General features: G+C 35.3%; 1 protein-coding gene across 1 annotated transcript in view; it reads left to right on the forward strand.

The window, feature by feature from the left end:
* The first annotated feature begins 11712 nt into the window (after positions 1-11712).
* The window catches only part of LOC100368066 (sorting nexin-27-like), a 97650-nt gene continuing 85944 nt past the window's right edge, over positions 11713-23418 (forward strand). The window contains exon 1 of the mRNA XM_002732674.4: positions 11713-11997. Within this exon, the coding sequence (XP_002732720.1) occupies positions 11732-11997 (266 nt within the window). The 5' untranslated portion in view covers positions 11713-11731. The remainder of the gene's footprint in view (positions 11998-23418) is intronic.

A 23418-nucleotide genomic window follows, 5' to 3' on the forward strand; every position in this document is an offset into this window, starting at 1 on the left:
TCTGCCGGGAGAGGGCGCTGCAAATACATCTTACTCTTTTGGGGTCAAAATCAATATGGCGTCTACATTGATGTATGCGAATTGAATTGCTTCATTGCTTATAAACTCATTCATTTAAAAATGTTTGCATAAAATGTCTAAAATAAATGTGTACGGTGCATATGACATGCCTTGCCATGATTGAAGCAGCGTAGTTTTAACGAGAATTAATACTCCTGGAGGAGCTAAAAATTATATATATATATATACCCTATATATATATATATATATATATATATATATATATATATATATATATATATATATATATATATATATATATATATATATATATATATATATATATATATATATATATATATATTCATTTCTACGAACTCAAAAAATGGTGTCTCTGTCATCCTTGCAAAGTCCAACATATATATACATGTCGCCTCTCTTCAATGTTGGACTTTGAACAACATTTTCACTAATATAAAATGATACTTGTTCACTGTATATTGTTCTGTGTAAGAATATATATGTATAGAAGGTTGGTTCTTAAAGCGCGGTGGTCGTCGCGCAGCGCGTGTTTGAATGACATGTAAATAAACAATGTATTTTACACGCGTTGTATACGTCGCTGTGAGTCCCATACCGAACAGGATGCGGCACGACGACTGCCGCCCTTTAAAATAAGGAAGCAATGCGAGTCAGCAGTACGTTAGATGACAACAGGTTTAATACACACTACATACATATAACAAGTTGACAGGATACAGTGAACTTGGAACAGGGAACTGCCCGGGATATGTCCGGGTGGCATTTAAATAGCCGTCAAGTTCGGGCGGGAAAAGTTTCAGATTACATAGCTATGATTGGTAGATAAGCACGATGGGTGATTGGATAAAGAAAACGACAGCTGATTGGACAAAATTAACTACAGCGGATTGGCTGACTGGTATGCTGTCAGAATCCCAAATCTGCACCAAGCTCGATGCTAAAACAATCTCCGACAATATATGTGAAGGCAAGTAAACAGTTGTGTACTGTAAAATAGTAATGCATATTTCCGAGGGAATTCACAAACAAGAATTTACAAGCAAAGTGATGATGCGATTTTCAGTCTGTAAATTGTGAGAAAAAGTCTGAAACTTGTTTGACACGTGAAAGTACTAAAATATAATTATTTAGGAAATTGAAATGCATTTTTTTGTAAATTACTTCTCAACAAAGTAGTTTGACGTGAATATTCACTGTTGAATGACACAGGCCCGGGATAAAGGTCTGTCAAACGTCTGTTAAGTACGGTTTCCACGTCGTGTCCTGAGCGTACTGTCATCAATGACTACCACCGCATGCGCCCACTTACGGTGACAATTGAATAAACTTTCTTCTTAACAAAGAACTTGGTAATCGTCATTTGCGGACGTCGAAATTAAATCTCCCACACAGAGTTCCATTTATACGAATACATCTCTGCAACCACGAATCTTTCCACTCGTCGCTGACTTTCCTTTCAAGATGGCGGCCAAAACATTGCTGTGCTGTTCGATTCTCGAAACCAATAACAGAAAAACCAATGTTTGTAGGTTCTGACAGGCATTTCAGACTTTCCCTAACACGAAGTGAGGCATATAATTCTTCGCCTGAAAATCACAAATTCAATGATAATGCAAGCAGCTTCCTGAAATCATATCAATATTTAGCCCAATATCAAATGCAGAATCAATAATTGGATGACCCAAAACAAATTGCATCTCGGGAATGGAAAGACAGAGTTTTGCTGAATCTTGGTTGGTTGCGTGGTTATCAGCCCAGTGAAATCCCGTCAACACATATTTCACAAGACAATCCAGTAGGCATACAGCATGCGTATGTATTAGTTAATTCGGCATCACAAAAACGATAATTGGTATCTATAGCAACAACAATTCATTCATCCAATAAAACACATTAATGTCCAAATTATGATATTATACTACGTGACGGCATTATGACATCATCGCATATCCGAATTTCATTAATGGCCCAAACCTTGAAATTATCAACGTACGGTTGTATACAAGTTCACCAACGTGAATACGTGTAATGCCCTGGGGTTCCTGTATTGTAATAGTATGTAATGGTATAATGTCCTCATTATGATATGTTATTACGTGATGACAACTGCAATGCACAATTACAGTGAGTTTTCACGCGTAATACATTGTATTCAGTATTTTTGTGATTGGAGAATTTTACATCCGGGACGTAACTTTCATATTATATACAATCCCACGATATTTACTCCTAGATTGACGCGAGTGATTACCACCAGAGTTTTGTTTCAATCCGAGCCGGCCGCAGGCGAAGATCGATGCTAGTCTTGGAGTAATCACGAATGTTACCATTACCTTAGTTTTCGGCCTGCACAACCTCCACGCAGCGCGTACAATAATAAGGTGAAAATTTGGGTATTTTTTATGCAAACTAAGTAATTCTTATGCATGGATTTTAACCCAAAACTAAACAGGTCTTTGCATTTGTCCGGGCACATATGTACTAAGTTTCAGTAGAAAATGATGATTAATTCTTGAAAAATCGGTTGAAACCTGAAAAGTATATATTTATGCAGATCACGTAATTATTAGGGATGTATTCAATCCCAAAACTAATTGGGTCGTTTGTCTTAGAGTATTTAAGTTTCATTGAAATGTGATGAATAGTACATGAGATATTTGTAGACAATTTATTGCGCAAATTAGGTAATGTAATGCATGTATTGTTGCCCCAAACTTTTTAAAATTGATTTTCAAATCTTGTTTTGGATTTAAATCATTACAATTTAGTTATCAAATCCATTTTAGTTTTCAATTTTTTTCTCCATGACCTATGACAGTCACGTGGTCGGTCTTAGTGACAGTTACCAGTAGTGATTTCCAAAGATTTGTAACGGATGTTGATAAAATTTAATTTAGCAATATTTAAATTACATAATTCAAAACAGCTGTTGAAAACAAATCATCAACTGACAGAAAGTCACTGGAGATGAAGTATACGATTACGTAATTGTCCAATCAGCCTCAATATCGTCCCCTATCAGAGACACCGTGGCCCCACGCATACATAGAGAGTGATATAAAACACCATCCTAATGTGAATCACAACCTCTCGTTTTACATTGAATCTACATTTACAAATATTACTTGATTTGGGGGGGGGGCGACGCCCCAACCGTTTTTTCCATGGGGCGACCACCCGCACTGCCCCCCGTACCGCCGCCACTGCTGTAATGTGAATTTCGTTCATTAATGCTTTATGGTGACGCTCTTTTCAGGTCCTATCTGTTATTCAGAGTCCCATGTTGACGATGCCCGGATCGTTTGCTTACTTAATTCTTACTTAACAGTGTCCAAGAAAATGTCACAGAGAGCTGCAAAATCAAAACAATCTGTCGCCGTCCATACCAGCGGTATGATTTTACACAGAAAAATTAGGAATCGCAATTGCATAGAAATGAACAATAAATACAGCTATCCCGACCATCAATCGAATCATCAGTCTTCATGAGTGATGTAACTGATATTTCCATATATTTGCTTAGTGGTCTGAAAGTGAATATTGATGAGTGTCTTTACGTAAGGTAACGTTAACATTATTGATACAATCAAAGACGTGTTGAGTCTATTTTTGTGTCATTATCAAATTTGGGAGAGTAGAAGAGTATCCAGTAGGGAATTGTTAAAACTGTTCGATTGGCATATCAAAATCCTTTATTGGAACAGAAAATGTGCTATATTCACCAAAATAACAATGTTCCTATGTTTGTCGGCATACAACGAACTCGAAACATAAGAAATTGTCCAATCGTCCTTGAAAATAGAGTCTTATCGCCCTTGTATTTCCGAGCGCGAAAAGGTCAGAAAACAACCTATTTCTCTCCAATCTTTCCAGCGGTTAGATATTTTTTTTATTTAGAGGTGCTCGGGAAACCAACATTTGAGATGTGAATCACTCCGGCGACAAAAAATCGGTGATAATAACCAAGGAGATGAGAGACTTATTTAGAGGGGGCAAGGGGGATAGCTGGTATAAGTACAGGAAATAAACACAGCATTTTACGTTTTTACAGAAAAATAAAATAAAAGTTCCATTTACAGTAAAAATAGGTTTTTACACTTTACAGATAAAGCAAATTCCTAATTACATTTTACGTTTTTATTATATTTTTGATGATCAAAATTTGGAATTACGACATTTAATTTGGAAAATGTTTTATACGCTTACAAAAATTAATTTTGGACGAATAAAATAGCTGATTACATTTTACACCTTGTCCATGTCTACGAATTTACGTTTTTTTATTTATTTAAATCACATTATTACGAAAATAAAAACAATTGATTACAACTCACGAAAATACCTCTTGCCGACCTTCTATTTACTTCGGCGATAGCTACAGTGATTGTGACCGAATCGATATTGGAATGATTCCGGGAAAAGCAATGACCGTTGAGAGTGAAACAAACCTTTATGAATTGAGAACATAAATTCAGTTTTATTACAGACTCCAGGGGAACAAACCTTCGTGATGTATTTCACTCTGGTGAGGGAATAGTCAAGAATAAATAAACATGGCGACACTAATGCAACATCTTATTTCCTGCCTTTGCTAGTTTTCGGGTCCATAGGGTTTATGAAACTCGTGCCAGTAAAATAGTTTGTATTTTTACGTATCTATATAATCCTTTCGTTAAAAAACATGTTTAGGCAGAAAATTGGAAAACTTTCTCATGGGATATAGATGAATGTTTCGTAAATTTAAAGTTACAGCAAAAATAAATGCAGTTCGAAAATGTCATAGTGACACCGTTTGTATTACTTGATTACAGATTCCTGGGGTATAAATAGTAGTGTTGTAATTCACGTTGGTGGGGGAAGGGGTGACAAAGGTCAAAAACAAATTTGAGGGACTCCGAAAACGTAATTTACAGCACGGAGAACCAAAATTTGCGACGTGATTTACTTGGACGACGATAATAACCAAGAGGTTATTTTTTATTTACCGCGGCGATAACTACGGAGATTGCGACTTTTAGTAAGCGAGGGTGAAAATCGTGTTTATGCCATAAGAAAGGGGAGACCTTGAACGTACTTTAGCGCAAATATATTTTTTTGATAGCCTAGAATGCCAAATACAATTTAAACCGAGTGAATTTCCCTAATAACTTGAACGTATAAATGTTCCAGAGTTGTTTGTTGTGTGGGAAAGAGTCGAGGAAAAATAAAAATGGCGACAAATGTCGGCATGTTAGTTGACAAAAAAATGAAAGATTTTTTAATTTTCTTGGCGATAGCTACGTTATCGGCAAATCGTAATTGACGGCAAATAAACATGTGAAGCATAATAACTGTTTCGAGTCGTAGCCTGAAGTAGGGGATTGTTTTACCCTTGAGGGGAATGAGGGTGTCATAATAAGCAAAGGTGAAAACCGTGTTTATGCTATAAAAAAGGGAAGCCTTTGAACGTACTTTATGTTCTTTAGCCATTGTTTGTTTGATTGCCTAACGCTTTTAGGTTCATGTGCTGCTAGAGTTAGTGTACATACCTAACCCTGGGCAAAATCGTCGATATACGATTGTATACGCAGATATACGTTTTGTGTATATTCACGGTTTACGTTTAGTATACGCAGATATGATTACGTATACAAATCGTGGATTATACGTAAATATGCGCTACGTATTTTTATGGTTTCTTTCACACATGCCCGCCTTGGGTGGCACGCAGCGTATACGTACGTATTTTACATGCATTTTCGTAGTACAATTAACGTTGTTTTACGAAGTCTGTATATTTACGCATACGTGGAGAATACTGTGCGCGTGGAATTGTCCGGTTTTATTTGGGATCGCGGCCGCCAGTACTTATAATAAATAATTTCCGGAACTGTCGACTCGCACGGCGTCTTAAATCGATCTAAAAACGTCTCCTGTTTTGCCGAGTACATGTAATTGAGAAATGGCTATGTACAGGTACAATTTATAAACGGTTGTTACTAATTTCTAAATAAAAAAAACATTTCCTGACTGAAGTGTACCATCGCTTTGATATTAACGTGACGTCTTCATTTGTCTCACTATACACTGGTGAATTCGAACACAAGATAGGAAATTCCACAACAGAGTATACGTTGATTAATTCGCAAGCCTGAATGAATGCGAACAATACAGGTATGAATATTTTGGCGAGTGTTAAAATACTTTCCATTCGGGTCGTGTGCGTGTTTCTCGGGGCCGGCTTGTGGTCTCATACACGTGAATGTTGGCCGATCGGCATTTTGGTAAGAATAGCCACAAAGTCCATACCAAGAAAGTGAAATGAATTCTCACTGAGACACATGTAACAAAATTGGTCGAATTTGCCGTCGTCGCTATTTCTAGGGATCGTTTGATTACGGAGTTTCATTTCTATTCCATTTACCATCGTACGCTGCGTTATTTTCAGAATACGATCTATATCACCACAGTCACTCTACTAGTAGAGTCACTGTGATATCACCACATACACTCGGAACACATACAGTGAACAACTCTAAACATCGCTATTTCATTTCAAACAACTTTGGAAATTTCTGGCTAGTACTCTTTGCAGTGACGTTTCAGATTTGCGAACACAATTCTCATTGTCTTCGTTGAACCATAGACAGTCTATGGTTGAACCTGCTATGTGGTACTTGGCAACATATTAGGAACTGTGTAAATGTTTGTGAAAACTAGACTGACGATTCATGTTTTAGTGCATTCACATCACGTGACATCAGTTAACTATTCATGCTTAGCAGCGCAACGGTTTACCGGTTCATGTTTTTTTTTGTACCTTTATTCAACAAAATCTTAATTTAAACTTTAATTATTGTCATGAATATAACATTGAATAACTGCAGTGATATTCATAGCCACATACATCTACTGTTTACTGCAGCGAGAATTGCAAAGAAATAATTCATATTGTTTAGAAGCCAATTTATACTTGGGTCACGACGATCCTTTTCCGAATCTGTCTGTAAACTTGTATTTTGTTATCAGGTTTCATTTATAAATTTAAATAAATGTTTGTCTCTTACTATCATTTGAATTCCTAAATACATTTTACTAGAAATTTTCCGTTTTCCATAGTCTATGGTATACGTGAGAGATACTCCAATGGTGCAGTCTCTCGTTCGGGTATATACTAGTATATTCATTTCATCTTTATTTGTGGTAGAGTGTCCCACAATTCTTTGCGCGAACAGGCGTCCGCAGAACACTGTCTAAAATAATGAGAGCGCGATACACTGGTTGGACCATGGAGGTAGATCGGACATCAATTTTCGACTTTCGCATACTTACGTTTTTTCTGACACATAAAATTGCGTATATAGCGATTTACAGGCTGTAATCAAAATCGATCCACTGAATACAAGTTATAATAGTTACAATGAAATGGTATGAACTAAGTGTGAAAAATTGAACAGTGACTTTTCTATGCGTGTTTGAAATGACACAGCTAGACACGCTACATCGACTGAAAGTTAAATACAACTTACACAAATACTGCAGGGTCAATCCGGACACGCTGATTTTCAGAACTTCTAAAAGAGTTGATATCATTCTCTTGTGGTGACTTGTAACTAAAGATCGCATAATGTTGGTGGTCCGAGATGCTTGAAGACTGTGGGCGAGATCTATCAAAACTTCCGAATAAACTTTGACTTGCTGAAGATGAGATGGGGATTGAGATCAGCCTGAACGCGGAACGTCAGACAATCGACAACTACGATGGAAATGGGACATCTTGTTCCTGGATTAATGCAACAATTACGTAACTGATTTCAAAAGGGCTCATCACTTCAGTCACGTTAGCGTATAGCATTTTGTTAGCAGGGGTGTGCGATTGCAAAATTCGACATTTCACAGTTTCATCATGTTCGATTATTATTTTATTTCCACCAGTAATATAGATATTTGTTATTTTACTATTTTGTACGTACTAAATACGTAGTGTTTGATTTGTTAGTGACGACGGTTGCAACTCAGCCCATAATGATAACGTCCAACCAGTGTATTGCGCCCTCATTATTTTGGACAGTGTTCCAAGGAAGCCTGTTCGCACAAAGAATTGCGGGACACTCTACCACAAAGATGAAATGAATATATATACCCGAACGAGAGACTGCACCATTGGAGTATCTCTCACGTACACCATAGACTATGGAAAACGGAAAATTTCTAGTAAAATTTATTTAGGAATTCAAATGATAGTAAGAGACAAACATTTATTTAAATTTATAAATGAAACCTGATAACAAAATACAAGTTTACAGACAGATTCGGAAAAGGATCGTCGTGACCCAAGTATAAATTGGCTTCTAAACAATATGAATTACTTATTTGCAATTCTCGCTGCAGTAAACAGTAGATGTATGTGGCTATGAATATCACTGCAGTTATTCAATGTTGTATTTATTACAATAATTAAAGTTAAAATTAAGATTTTGTTGAATAAAGGTACAAAAAAACATGAGCCGGTAAACCGTTGCGCTGCTAAGCATGAATAATTAACTGATGTCACGTGATGTGAATGCACTAAAACATGAATCGTCAGTCTAATTTTCACAAACATTTACACAGTTCCTAATATGTTGCCAAGTACCACATAGCAGGTTCAACCATAGACTGTCTATGGTTCAACGAAGACAATGAGAATTGTGTTCGCAAATCTGAAACGTCACTGCAAAGAGTACTAGCCAGAAATTTCCAAAGTTGTTTGAAATGAAATAGCGATGTTTAGAGTTGTTCACTGTATGTGTTCCGAGTGTATGTGGTGATATCACAGTGACTCTACTAGTAGAGTGACTGTGGTGATATAGATCGTATTCTGAAAATAACGCAGCGTACGATGGTAAATGGAATAGAAATGAAACTCCGTAATCAAACGATCCCTAGAAATGACGATGACGGCAAATTCGACCAATTTTGTTACATGTGTCTCAGTGAGAATTCATTTCACTTTCTTGGTATGGACTTTGTGGCTATTCTTACCAAAATGCCGATCGGCCAACATTCACGTGTATGAGACCACAAGCCGGCCCCGAGAAACACGCACACGACCCGAATGGAAAGTATTTTAACACTCGCCAAAATATTCACACCTGTATTGTTCGCATTCATTCAGGCTTGCGAATGATATTGCAATTAATCAACGTATACTCTATTGTGCAATTTCCTGTCTTGTGTTCGAATTCACCAGTGTATAGTGAGACAAATGAAGACGTCACGTTAATATCAAAGCGATGGTACACTTCAGTCAGGAAATGCTATGTACATAGCCATTTCTCAATTACATGTACTCGGCAAAACAGGAGACGTTTTTAGATCGATTCAAGACGCCATGCGAGTCGACAGTTCCGGAAATTATTTATTATAAGTACTGGAGGCCGCGATCCCAAATAAAACCGGACAATTCCACGCTTACAGTATTCTCCACGTATGCGTAAATATACAGACTTCGTAAAACAACGTTGATTGTACTACGAGAATGCATGTAAAATACGTACGTATACGCTGCGTGCCACCCAAGACGGGCATGTGTGAAAGAAACCATAAAAATACGTAGCGCATATGTACGTATATTCCACGATTTGTATACGTAATCATATCTGCGTATACTAAACGTATACCGTGATTACACACAAAATGTATATCTGCGTATACAATCGTATATCAACGATTTTGCCCAGTGTAAGCGGCCGTTCCTCAGCAAATGATGTTTTAAAATCGCCAAAGGTTTTTACGCAATCTGGGAAGTACGAATTGCTAAAAGAAGTACAGGACGACGAAGCTGAAATATCCAAGAACCAACAACATAAAATTCGGGATATATATTTAAGTCTAATCGGACCAGAAGTGAGAGTTTGATACTACTCTAAATACCCAAACATATTTTAATAGAACCATGTAATTACTAATATTGTATCGTTTTATTATGCTGCTACTATATACATCGTTTATATCGTCTGAGCTGGAATGTAACAAAACAGGATAAGAGATTAAACGCCATGCTAAGTGTGAACGTGAGGGGCAAGACCATATATTTTGATTGACCAATCACAGTATTGTATATTTGTATTAAAGTTTCCCGCTCAAATTGATAATCCTCACGGGGGTATGATATAATCACTCGATGTACTTGATTCAGGGCTCTTCTATGTTATGTTCACGCAGTTCAAATAAACAACTAATTATATTAATAAGTACGTGTGTCGTGTCTGACTGCTGGACATCTGGTTCAGTTTTATAAATATTACGTCCAAATATACGACTTTTCATAACACTGTTTCTCCATGCTATGCGACACACAATACCATGAATACTGTTTAAATGAATACAATCAAAGAAAGCAGTAAGACAACACCACCACGGGGCACAGATACACAATATATCATATCTGATTCGTTTGGAATCAAATTCGCTACAATGAGCGTGGTGCATTCAGCTATTAACTCACTCTCTTAAGATCGTTGTGTATTTTCTGAACTAGTATTTATTTACTTCTGAAGACGGAGACGAGATTTGACCGGGTGACACCGCCCTCACGCGACAGTGTTTTGCATATGTTTGTTGATTTTAACGATTGCTGTAGAGTGACTGGTTTGGATAAGCTTGAATACAAATACAAATCCGTCATTTCGACATTCAATGAAGTCCTGGGTTATTCACTTCAAATCTGAATAAGCCTAGAAATACACTTAGACATAGTCCACTGTCTACTACAAATAACAATAACAACAAAAAGTAACTTGGAATGAAATGATAACAAATAAATCGACTTACATTTGTGGATACCCATGTGACCCCAGCGTATGAATCATATTGTTTGTGTGTTGAAAATTATATCGTATCATAATAAAGCTACGAAGTTATAGGACGCCCCCTTTCTTGAATAAAAACAAAATCATCATCACTCTTCTCGGGTTTAGCGTGCGGTTATATATGTATTGTTATATCTGTCTCACCGATTCACAAATAATCTCTTGCTTTTTACTTATTGTCATTAAAGTTTACGTCACTGTATCAACGTAAGTCTCTTGAAAACGATTTCGATAATTGATATCTTTGCAAAACTCGGTGGGTCCGTGAAGTTTAATATCAGAGGAGAGACGGGAATTACGCTACCATCGTTTTAATAAACGCCGACATGTGAATACCATGAATGCGAACAAAATACATAAATACATAAATAAGCTGATTATTGTTATGTATAACTGTAAATGATGGATATTCTGTTGTCATTTTTCAAACATATAAGTTTGTTGATTATTCATGCACAGCCATGCAAATTATGCAAAGTGTTCACAAATAACAACTCTATTTAAAATACAGCGTAGCAGGTTACATGTATTTAAAACAACTAGCACTTTTCTCTCATTTACATAATTAAAGGGCGATGGCATGTTCTTTTCCCACCGCCCTTTAACTATATAAATGAGAAAGGTGGCTAGTTGTTTTGAATACTTGTAACCTGCTACACTGTTTTTCAATGTAGTATGCGACGGGATATCAAGCATATTTTTGAAATGTCTATATGTATATTGCGTTTCATATACGCCCTCATTTTCTGTTTTCTAACTCTGTGCATACAACTGTACCTGTTGACGAGAGTAGTTTGCACTAAATGAGGTCACGCCCTCTAATCGCACGTCACGTGATCTTAGTCATTTTAAACAAAATGGCGGACGACGAAGACGACAGCCCGAGACATGAACAGTACTCCTCTGCACCGACTTCGCCTGTGACATCTCAGCCCCGTATAGTCCACATCGTCAAATCCGAGACAGGGTTCGGATTCAATGTGAGGGGACAAGTGAGTGAAGGAGGTCAACTAAAAAGTATAAATGGCGAGCTGTATGCACCTCTGCAGCACGTCAGTGCTGTTTTAGAGGGCGGCGCTGCAGAGAAGGCAGGTCTGTTCAAAGGAGATCGCATCCTAGAAGTGTGAGTACCTGCTTTCACTATAATTGTCATCCAATAATATTGCTTATATATTTGTATTTATGTACATCGCAGCCAAACTACAGCCTTTCCATGGAAAAATGCGGAAGCGGATTCATGCAGTATGTCAACAAAAGTTAGCGTAAAACTGGTCATCAATCATACCATCGCATGTTTCCCGAAACAACTATTCCCCAGCGCAGATCGCGCACCGAGCTCTCTAAAGTACATAACCCATACGCATATATTCCACTTTGCGGCTGTATTTGCTATATCTTAGATCTAAAACGGATGTTAAATTAAGTCACATTCAGTGAAACTCTGCATTGGCAAGTATTATGCTCGTAAACGTTGTGTTGGCAAATACTTTTTTCTGTACTGCAGTGTCCTACTAGTATCCGGTTGTACTGTCTGTTTATTTGTTTAGATTACTGAAACCTAATCTATTACGATCAATCTAATGAGTTTAAGAGAAACTTGCTATTAATCTTATACAACAGGAAGTATTTTTTTTTTCATGAAAGCCTTCAGCTTTTCAGCCACTAACAGCAGAACGTATACTAGAACTGCATAATGATAAATGAAATGTTTTAATCGTTCTAATAGACCATTTTCCGTACACTGCGAGAATCACACGTTATGCGTGAGATCGAACGTAACAACAGGACAAACAAAGGTCATAGCGTCGTAGTCGCGTCAAACATCGCGTGGGATTCGACAAACGCAAAAGTATTTTGGGGGCATTTCCATGCTTAATAATGTGCTGTCCACATTTGATGATAGACAATTTCGATTAAGTGAGGGTATTCGGAAGCAATATTCCTCTGTCGAAGATCGGCCGGTCAATGTAAGCTGCGAAATAAAGAAATTCTAGTTCAAAATCAAATCGTTCGATTTTTGCGGCAGACGTTCGACGCGCGTCTTTCATGCATCTCGCGAGATCTCGCAATTGTTCGGAAAATCACCTATTTCTTCATGCTGCAATCTTTTCTTAAAAAGCCCAAATCACTGTTGGTGTTTTTGTTCAGAAGTGGGATGTCATGTTTTTAATCTGCAGTACATAACACAATGTGAAAAATGAAATTATTATAAATGTTTGTGTGATATAATAATTATACATATCAAGCGTGCTACCTTTTAAATGTAACAACTTTTTGGTGAACTTTATTTACCATTCGTGGCAAGATGCAATAGTAGTTTTCAAACATGAAAGTTCCCAAAATGGTGGGTACCCCTCTCTCCATGACTTTGACACGGACATAATTAATAAACTCACTTGGATTGCTATTGAAATTTCCTTGCAAGGTTCAGAAACTACTATGGCAACTACTATAACAATTGAATTTAATAATATCATGAAGTGTTACATACAATAGCACAATTAGTCTTTAGTGAATTAATTTTAAAACGCCAAACTTTAGAGAAAATTCCTTTCCCAATATTTGTGGCATTCATACATGAATACTGTTTGACTTCAGACTGAAAGGGATACATGTTTTACCTGGACTCAAGGGACAAATAGATTCCTTTGTTTCAGAAGCAGTTAATTCACAAGTATAGGATAAAGAGTAGGAAACATTTAGCTGTTTAGTAGGTTACCCATAATGCATCATAAACTACCTGAGACAGAATGCACTTTAAATATTATAGATTCCCTGAATCCATAACAATCCATACTACACTTGAAAGTGACAACAGTGCTGAAAGAAGAATCACCATGGCTAGAAATCCTGATGATCACCATGGAAATAACTGCATTTTGTTTCAGCTATTTGGCTTGAGGTGCTTTCACTGTTCCCAAATCCCTTGTTACTTAGATCAGAGAAAAAGTGAATGTGATTAACAAGGAGGGAATGAAAATCTATTTTTGCTATGTTGCTGTTACAGAGATCTAAGAAGCCATTTGCATCCAAGTTCAATTAGTAGCACTTTAATATAATAAAGGTGCCAGTAATCTCATTGTGAGAATAGACATTTTTACTGAATTCAGCACATCTTGAATGCAGGGTAGCTAAATTAAAAGTTACATGTTAGCTATTTGTAAACACATTAAAATATTTTCTGGGTTTTTATTTCCACTAATACATGTACATATAATCTGCTAATTTTAATCCATGTGAACATGGAATATTACAATTTATCTCATTGTTTAATCGAAAAATCTAGGAATTTAAATCAGAATCAGGATGTTGATCTTCTCTCACCCAGATGGGAACAGTTTAGTTCTGCTTGATTATCAAAATAGTGAAATTAAATTACAGTTAATATAATTGCTTTCACAGTACAAAATGTATTTAAAATAAGATGCTGAGCGTGAATCTCAACTTCTACCAAATCTGGTGCTGTTACATGTACTACTGATTATTAGTGCTTTGTGTAGTAAGACTCTCTCAATAATAGTCAAGCAATTTGCAATCAAAATATGCAATTTTTTGGAAAAATAATTTCAAAAACGTTATACTTAAATTAATAGTCATGTGACCTCTTCCAGAATATGTTTTGTGTTTCACTGTTAAGCCTGTGATCAGGTTTTGACCAATTCAGTCTGTTGAAAATGATTATGCTTGATGAAATTCTCTATTAATGATATTTATTTGAGTTATCATTAGAATTTACAAACTCTACTTCTTGTAAAACTTTTCTTCAGTTAACTGAGTTAAATAAATGCTCTAGGCACATATAATCAAACCTGTGCATAGTGACCACCCAAGGGACTTCATTAAAAAGGTCTTCTTAGAAAGGTGGTCTTTATATAGAGGTTATATGGTCGATTATATTTTGATGGATCACCAAATTATACAATTGACATAATATTTGTCCAGAAAATAATGAGATGGTACATGTATTGTTGCAACACATTTATTTGAGTTCATCAAAATTAAATTAGTTGGAAATTAAAATTAGTTTTATAAATCGAAGACTTATTATTATTTTGGTCTCTAAACAATGACAAATCTGAAACAATATTTGAAGGGGGTGGTCACATAAGACGAGTGGTCTTTATTTGCAGGTTGCTCATGCACTGTACATTATGCCTTGGGACTACTTAAAAGTGGTTACTATAGACATGTGGTCTTTATATAGAGGTGGACACTAACACAGATTTGCCTGTACATGTAATACTTATATAATGAGTATCATGTAAAATCATTTGATTTATGTCCACACTGTGGATGTTGATGCGGAATGAGGTATAATACTTATTGTCACTGTATTGGTTTCTATTTTAAAAATAGAATTCAGCATGAACCCCCTTGTCTGAAATGTACACAGCACAAATATTTATACTAAAATATAATTTCCAATATAGTATGATTTTGTCATGCAATCATTCATCAACCGTCCTTCTGGACATCAACACCTGATTGCCCTTGTCCATAGCTGGTCAAATACTAATCCCAGTAAGTGCTGACAGTGTTTATACATAAAACCTGTATTATTTCCGGTTTTATATGATGTACATGTATAACTTGTTTACAGAATACTGTTAAACAAATGCTCTGTGAATTCACAATTTTATGATTGCAATCCCCTATTCTGCATCAAATACATGTATCAATGGTATAGCTCTTTGCAGGAGGTATGGCACTTTTCTCTTGTTAAATTTTTTTGTAAGGCTTATGAAAATGAATATATACATGTACATGTTTTCGATCATCATATGCATCAGTTTAACACATGTACATCATATTATGGAAAACTATTTGATCAGATTTTTTTTTTACTTCTGGGTTAACCTTAAAAACATTTCTGGGTCTTTGAAATCAAAGTGAGATTACACGGCCGCTATTCCAGTAACACAGTAGTTAAGTCGAACTACCATGTGTTTATGCCAGTTACATCCTTCAATCGAGTCTTCTTGTCACAATGCTATCATTAATCCTCTTCCCGCAAGCTCCAGCAAGTACAAGTAAGAACTCCTTGTATTTGCTTTCTTTCACTATTGCTTTTCATTTGTGGGTTTATAATAAAGGCGACAGCAACAGCTGGAAACTACCCAACAGTGGATTAACAACAGACTACTTCAGTTATGATGTCATTGACAATTTTGAGCTTTTTGGACAATTAATTTATATGATTTACGCATTATTTCTAAGTTAGCAAATTAAGGCAGTGGATCACCTGTCGTGTGCAACCTGCACTCTGCCAGATGGGTACTACCGGTACACGCAATCCCTTTAAAGCCTCTAAGCGCTTTTAAAAATTCACTGATTCAAATCAAATCAACCAGTGAAATGAGTGAGTTTGACAACTACATATACTGTTAACAGGTTAATGCATGAAACAGGGAGTTTACCATGAGCTCAATATCTATAACCTGCCACCCCTATCTTTTCGTGGTATGGTCCATCTCAGTTTTCAGAATCTGTATGTTCCTGGGTTGTGAGGACTGTGTCATGGAAATACTAATTAAACCCCCTATTTTTTAGTGGTATAATCCTTCTCACACAATCATTACGTTACTGATGTTGTGTCAGAGTTTGCTTATTAGCATTCTCGAACTAACTTTTTTTATCAGAATTGGGAAACAATTAAATAAATTATGTTTCCTCATAGAAATCTTAACAACTTTATCTCTAGACTGTTTGAACTATAATCTAATCAAATTTCTATACTGGTTGAACCAGAATCTACTGGTTGAACCAGAATCTACTAGACTCCATGAAATGGTTGAACTTGAATCTACTGGACTCTCTAGACTGGTTTATACGGAATCTGCTGCACTCCCTAGACTGGCTGAACCAGAATTTACTAGACCCCCTAGATTGATTGAACTATAATCTCCTGGACTCCCTAGATTGATTGAACTATAATCTCCTGGACTCCCTAGATTGATTGAACTATAATCTACTGGACTGCCTAGACTGATTGAACTAAAATCTGCTGGATTCTCTAGATTGGTTCATCCAGAATCTACTGGATTCTCTAGATTGGTTTGACAAGAATTCAGTGGACTCCCACTGAACTTTCTTGAATCAACATAATTATTCATTCAATGGAAACAATATTTTTTGTTGAAAAATGAAATTATGATTTGTGATCTCTTGATCTATAGTGTATAATTATGTGTGTACTGTATAAGCCGTAATCATTAGTGTGTTTTTTTACACTTTATAGATGAATTAACCAATAAATATTCAGCTTTTCTTCACAATCCAGTGAATTTAAAACCTAGTGAATATCCCTATAACTACAAGTCCTCTAAAATTAAGCCAAGTGAATGTATAGTACTTGTTTGTGATTACTATATCTGTATTCTATATGCAATTAAAATGACAAGACAGCTTAGTTTTGCTTTCACGGTTGTGGATTATGCGCAGAAATGCTAAGATTCACAAATCCACAATGTTTATTGGTATTATTATTCTGTAAAATGTGTATTCTGAGCAATGACCTTTGAACGCTGTAGTGACTTAGCTTCAATTGTTTGCAGTGCATGCATCAAGTACTCACAGAGTCGACGAATGAAGTGAAAAATGAATTTTTCTGAATATTTGGATTAGTTGATGATAAGGCTAATATATTTCCACAAATAGTTTATTATGTAATTAGGTTTATTATTATTCATTGTAATATTGGTCATGGTGACCTCATTTTAATTAAGTTTGGAGGGGGGTTATTTGATTAAAGCGGGAGGGTTGTCACCTGTGCACAGGTATACATTATTTAAAATTTTGATACAGACTGTCAGAAAACGAGAAAAAAAGATGTCTAATGCAGACAGTATTTTGTAATGTGAGAATTGTCATACATAAATTGCAAAAGTATATTTGTGTTGTGTGTCTTGCCCAACATAGTTATGTACATAGTAACCAATTTTAGAGGAAGTCCGGTAAGCATGTCCTCTTAAAAAATTGAATACTAATACGTCTTAATTGCTGTCAGAATAATTTAGCTTGTTCAGGCCTTACATTTTGAAAATGGCTGTAGAGTAAAAAATTTCTTTTTTAAAAGCACTGAGGCGTGAATTATTTAATTTTGCACGTTTTTTTGTTTTTTTTTAAATTTTAGTTTTAGCTTCTTTTGGCAAAATTTTGCATGAGCAAATTGCTTGTTTTAAAAGGAAAGGTCTGCTAGTTGTGACCGTAAAATACTTACCCTGACTGTTATTTTGCTATTTTGATCATCGCTTTTGATGTCATATTGCATTTGAACTATTTAGTAGGTACCATATTTGCTTGTTGGTGAAAACAAAAAAATAATTATAGCACAGTGAAAAGCATACATAGATTTCTGTATTAAGCATTTAGCTTCTAGTACCGGAGCTGACAGTTCCTAGATTTGATTGATAAATTTGTGAGGTTATCTGCTCACCTAAGGCTCTGATAATGTACTTACACACCACTCTGAACTCTAATTATTTTATTTTCAATTTCAAGAATATGTTTATGTATTCTTCTTGAAAAAAATGGTTTGTGTATCATAACTGACTGTTTTTTTGTGGTTATTGAAATACTGTTTTTCCTGGAAAAGTCGGTTGACCTATTTTGTGAAATGTGTGATTTCATTATTTAGAGTTCAGTGAGTTTTGACTTGTTGGTATGTGAATGTCACATATGTTGTAACTGACATTACATTCCCATTTGTTATGAGTCTAAATTATTTCACACTTTAGATTTTAACCATATCATGAGGTAATGAAGACAGGTAAACTCTCCCTTTCCTCATAGCTGATGCATTCCCAAAATAGAGTTGAGAATAAGAACCATATTTATTCAAATTCAGGCAACAGGTCAGAGTGAGGGCCATTATTTGGTTTTAAAATAGGCATCTCAAACAGTTAAATTTTCCAGTCAACATTTTTTTTGCATTTCCACATAATAAAAAAGAATAAAAAAATGTTATAATGTCAAATGAAAATAAACAGTAGTACAGTCTGGTCATGCTGGGAAATAATATACCTATTTTTTGAGGTGTTACAACATTCATTCCCGGTATTACTACAGTCAAATCACTGGTTTGTTTGCGAGAAGCATGTAAAATTCAACTTACATGTAGTTTCACTGCAAATGAACACACAAACACTGTGAAATGTTATACACCATGGTTTTTTTCCAGGCACAATTTTAACTGAAACTACATCTTTTGACCTGATCGGTTATTAACCAATCAGAATGTTGGGTGGTTCAGCTGAAATCCAGGAATTTTTGAATATCGACGATGTTAATTTATCCATGTTTAATTGTTGATATTAATTTTGTTGAAAAAAGTATGATGTTTTTTTTAAACATGAAATTACCAGTAGTCATGATCTACTGATCATTGAAAAAGAACTTAACACTTTCACTGAGGTAACAGCTCAACACATTAACCCATTCGTTCTAGTTGCCATGAAAGTTGTCTCCTTGAATAGGTGTTAATGACTGCGAAAAAACGTAATTTAGGCGTCAGGAAAAATTGAAATGTTTCAAAAATGATGCTTTAATTAGATTACTTAATTAGATTTCCCGTCAGTGTTGTGTGTATTTCAGTATTGTCTCAAATGTCAACATTATTATATTGGCAACCCTTTTTGTTAAAACGTTCCACTGTCTGCTAATTTTACCGAGTTAATGTTGTCAGAATTTGAATTAAAGTTAGTCTGCATCAAAGTGGTTTTATCTAGTTTGCTTCATCAGTTTCTAATAAATTATTTGTTAGAGGAATGTGTTTTTTGTAAATAAATAATTAGATTTATTAATAAGTAGAATATTGAATGAGTCCATACCATTCTAGTAAAAGCTATTGGTTGATGTTTCAGTACTGCATGTGCTCCATGTGGGCTGAAATGTCAACTGACTGTGAGCTGTTGATGAGAAAGAGAATTCCAGTGAAGCATTGCAAAGTGGATATATGTATTTTGGCATTATTTGCATATCTGCCCTCAGGTAGATAAAAAAAAAGGTTTAGCATAACATCATTTCTTTAACCTGAGAGTCGTGTGAACGAAAACTGAATTCTAAAGTAGCGACTACAGACATTTGAATGCACCACAGATGTGTTGCTGTATGTTTGAGATGGTCCAATGCAACTTAAACAACACATGTATTTTGTATACACTGAATTCAACCGTGTGACGTGACTGTTGCAGCGTAAACACAAACAAACTTGTACAGTTGTTTATTCATTTGACATAAAAACATTTTTTGACATAATAGAGTAGCATATTTGCTGCATTAGAATCCACCCTGTAAATGAAGTGTTTCTAAACCATTATATATTAAATCAGTAAATTTACAATCATGACCTATTTTGATGGACACACCTGTCGTTTATGTAAGCACGTACACACATACACTACTAATAGAGCATATACAGTACACAATATACATGAATGATAAATTTCTTATTTTGTATTTGAAACCTGATCATACAGGTGTTTAACCTACATTTGTATATACAAAAACTACAGTGTTATGTTCGTGTTGGGGGTTGGGGGTTCAGTTCAATAAGCATTGAATGGGAAATGCATACAGATATGCATAATGTATTATCGGTAATTTTTTTAGTAATTTATCAATAATTAAATCTAATAGATGAAAATGGAATGACTAACAAACTATTTACATGTAACATATCCCGTTTATGCTTTAAGCTTAGGCTTAAGTATAAGTACATGTAGCGGTATATGGAACAGCTATAAGCTACCTGGAAGCAACACATGTATGAATTAATGTAGTGTACATAGAAGATAGGAAAATTACAGCAACACCTTCAAAAAATATTTTTTTGTAGTGTATTTTCAGCATCTTTTTGTTTGTTTTTTTGGTTTTTTTTGGTTTTGGTTTTTTTGCAAAAACAAAAAACTGTTTGTCCTATCTTTGCTCTGATATTTGCTTGCGTCTACATTTTGTGTAATTAAACAGTGAAAATGTCTGAAGATTAGCCAAAACTACTGGAACACCATCATAACCTTGACAATGAATGGTTTAAGGGTTATACGTACGCCTGTATCAGTTCAAAGGTGCATTATGGATGAGAACATTTCAAAATACTACCGGTAGTTGCGTTCATGCACGGCTCCTAAGCCCGTGCTAAGAAAAATTTCGTCAACGCTTTGCATGGTCTAAGTAAGGGTAAAATCTGATCCGATTTTAAGACGCTGTCCAGATCCTTAGCACGGGCTAACAGAGTGTGTGTGAATGCTTAGCCCAGAGCTAAGTGTCCTCTGTAGCAACCTTTGGGTGTGAATATTATATTAATATATGCAACTTTCTCATTTCCAAATGGCAATCAAACTCAGACGTAACCATTCAAATACATTGGGTCCATGCACGTGCACGTTGCTTCAAAAGCAGAAATTTTGCGTGCATAAACAGCGGCTTAACAAAGGTTACCAACTGATGGCACCCCTTAGCCCGTACTATGGACTGGCCCTCCCAGTGCGTGGGCGCAATTTGGTCGAGTCGAAATGCAAACATGTGAGATAAGCCTAAACCAGCTTAAATCTTAGCAAGTACTTCGTGTAGCGTGAACACTACTACTGTTTGGTACTGTACATGTATGTTGATGAATACATTTGATCATAATTTATTATTGACTCAAAGCACGCTAAATAGTATTTTTTCGATTAAACACTGATATTATCTGATATGCATGTATGATATTTGTGTTCACAATAACAATCGCTGCACATATGTATTTAGTGGTCTTAATTTTTCATCAATGTGTAGCAAAAACAACATTATTAGTTTATGATAAATTACAGTCTAATCTGATCATTGACACATTATTGAACCACGATTTAAAAAAAGGAATGTTTATATATTTAAATTAACTCAGAAACAATGAAAATCTGCATTCTATGGTGATATACATGTGGTAGGGTGCGATGCAATGTTTTTAACAACCTCTGATAAGAATCTTCAAGTTGTCTTTTAAGCAGATTACATTAGTGAAAGGTGGAAAGAATGTATTTTTTTGCTTTCTAGTTAACGATTCAAATTACCCATCAGGTGTCCTAATTCCCTGTGGTCATTCTAACGAAGGATGTGGCATTTCTTCGTAATTAGTTAAATTTTGGTAAACTGATAAAATAACTAGATATTAGTAGTAGACAACATTATACCCTTGATTTGACCCACTTCAAAACGCAACATGTATGATTGCTGAGTGCTCGTACAGATGAGAAACTGGTGCTGGAATTATCACGAATTCTCTCGTGTTTGAAAAATGTATCGTGCTCTATCTAGTAATAATAATGATGGAAATATGTTTTTGTATTTGAATCAATCTTTCTTTTCAGAGTAAGTAAAAGACTTGATTCAATGGACACAGTGTGCTGTAAAAGAGGATTGATACACGTACAGTGTTTGTGAAATGTGATTATTATGACTATCATTCTATGAATAAAACCGTGCTATGTGTCTATACACTGAGTTTATTCAAGTATAAAACAACGCTAAAAAATGAAAACAGAATCAAACTCAGCTCTCAGAAATGTTTGTGACTCAGTTTCGTTAACAGTTCAATTCCACTGTATTGTGCCAACTGAATTTCACGAAAGTCGCTGTAACACTACGTTTACAGAATTTTAATATAATTGTCACTACTATAGATTCCATCATTTTCCCCAACTCATAAAAAATTGTCTCACAGGAAATTAATATCAGAATTTAATTAATAGCATATTATTTTTCTATATTTTTCAGTTATTGATTTTTTTTACCTGCATTGTACGTTTCAAGTTGCAAAAGGATTGTTTCTATGGAAACCATATGAGAGACTTTGGCTGGTCATGAGGAACGAGATGACTTATATTTGTTTTTTGTAAACCTATGACCTAAAACTGAGTAAACTGAATGCACACACGTATGTGTACTTGTACATGGCAAACATGCTGATATTCAGCCTTAACGCAACAAGGCATTGGTCTTTTTTTCTCAATATATTGTGAATGCTTTTTGTATGTACATGGCAAATGTGGTAGTCTCAAACCTTTCTCTGCATTCCTTGGCATGATGATGTCATTAATCGTTTATTCGATTTAGACACAACAAAAAGATTTTACTGTGATGTTCAAATATTATTTTGAGAACTACATATAAAACAAACTTGCTTTAAGTTTTACATAAACACAACCGAATGATATTGCAAAATCTACTTTGTTGTTATTTAAAGTATACTGATCACAGTAATCTGTGCGAGATGTATATGTACATGTACCTGATTACTATTTTAATTCATCGCAATGCACCTACACTGTATGTTCGTGATAAGATTAGTTTGTCGGAGAAGACGTATGACAATCGCGGCTCCATCTTCACATCATCACTCGTAAGCTGATAATACGCAAATTGACTAAAATATCATCACCGACTTGATATCATCACCGACTTGATATCAGTGTAGATTACCAATCTCATTATTATGAGTTATCATGGTTTGAAGTCAGCAACTGTCAGTCAATATGATATTCCGAATGTTCAGTAAAGATGAAATCCA

Source organism: Saccoglossus kowalevskii, chromosome 13 (genome assembly GCF_978046115.1).
Source record: "Saccoglossus kowalevskii chromosome 13, keSacKowa6.1, whole genome shotgun sequence".
In the NCBI taxonomy this organism is placed as follows: domain Eukaryota; kingdom Metazoa; phylum Hemichordata; class Enteropneusta; family Harrimaniidae; genus Saccoglossus; species Saccoglossus kowalevskii.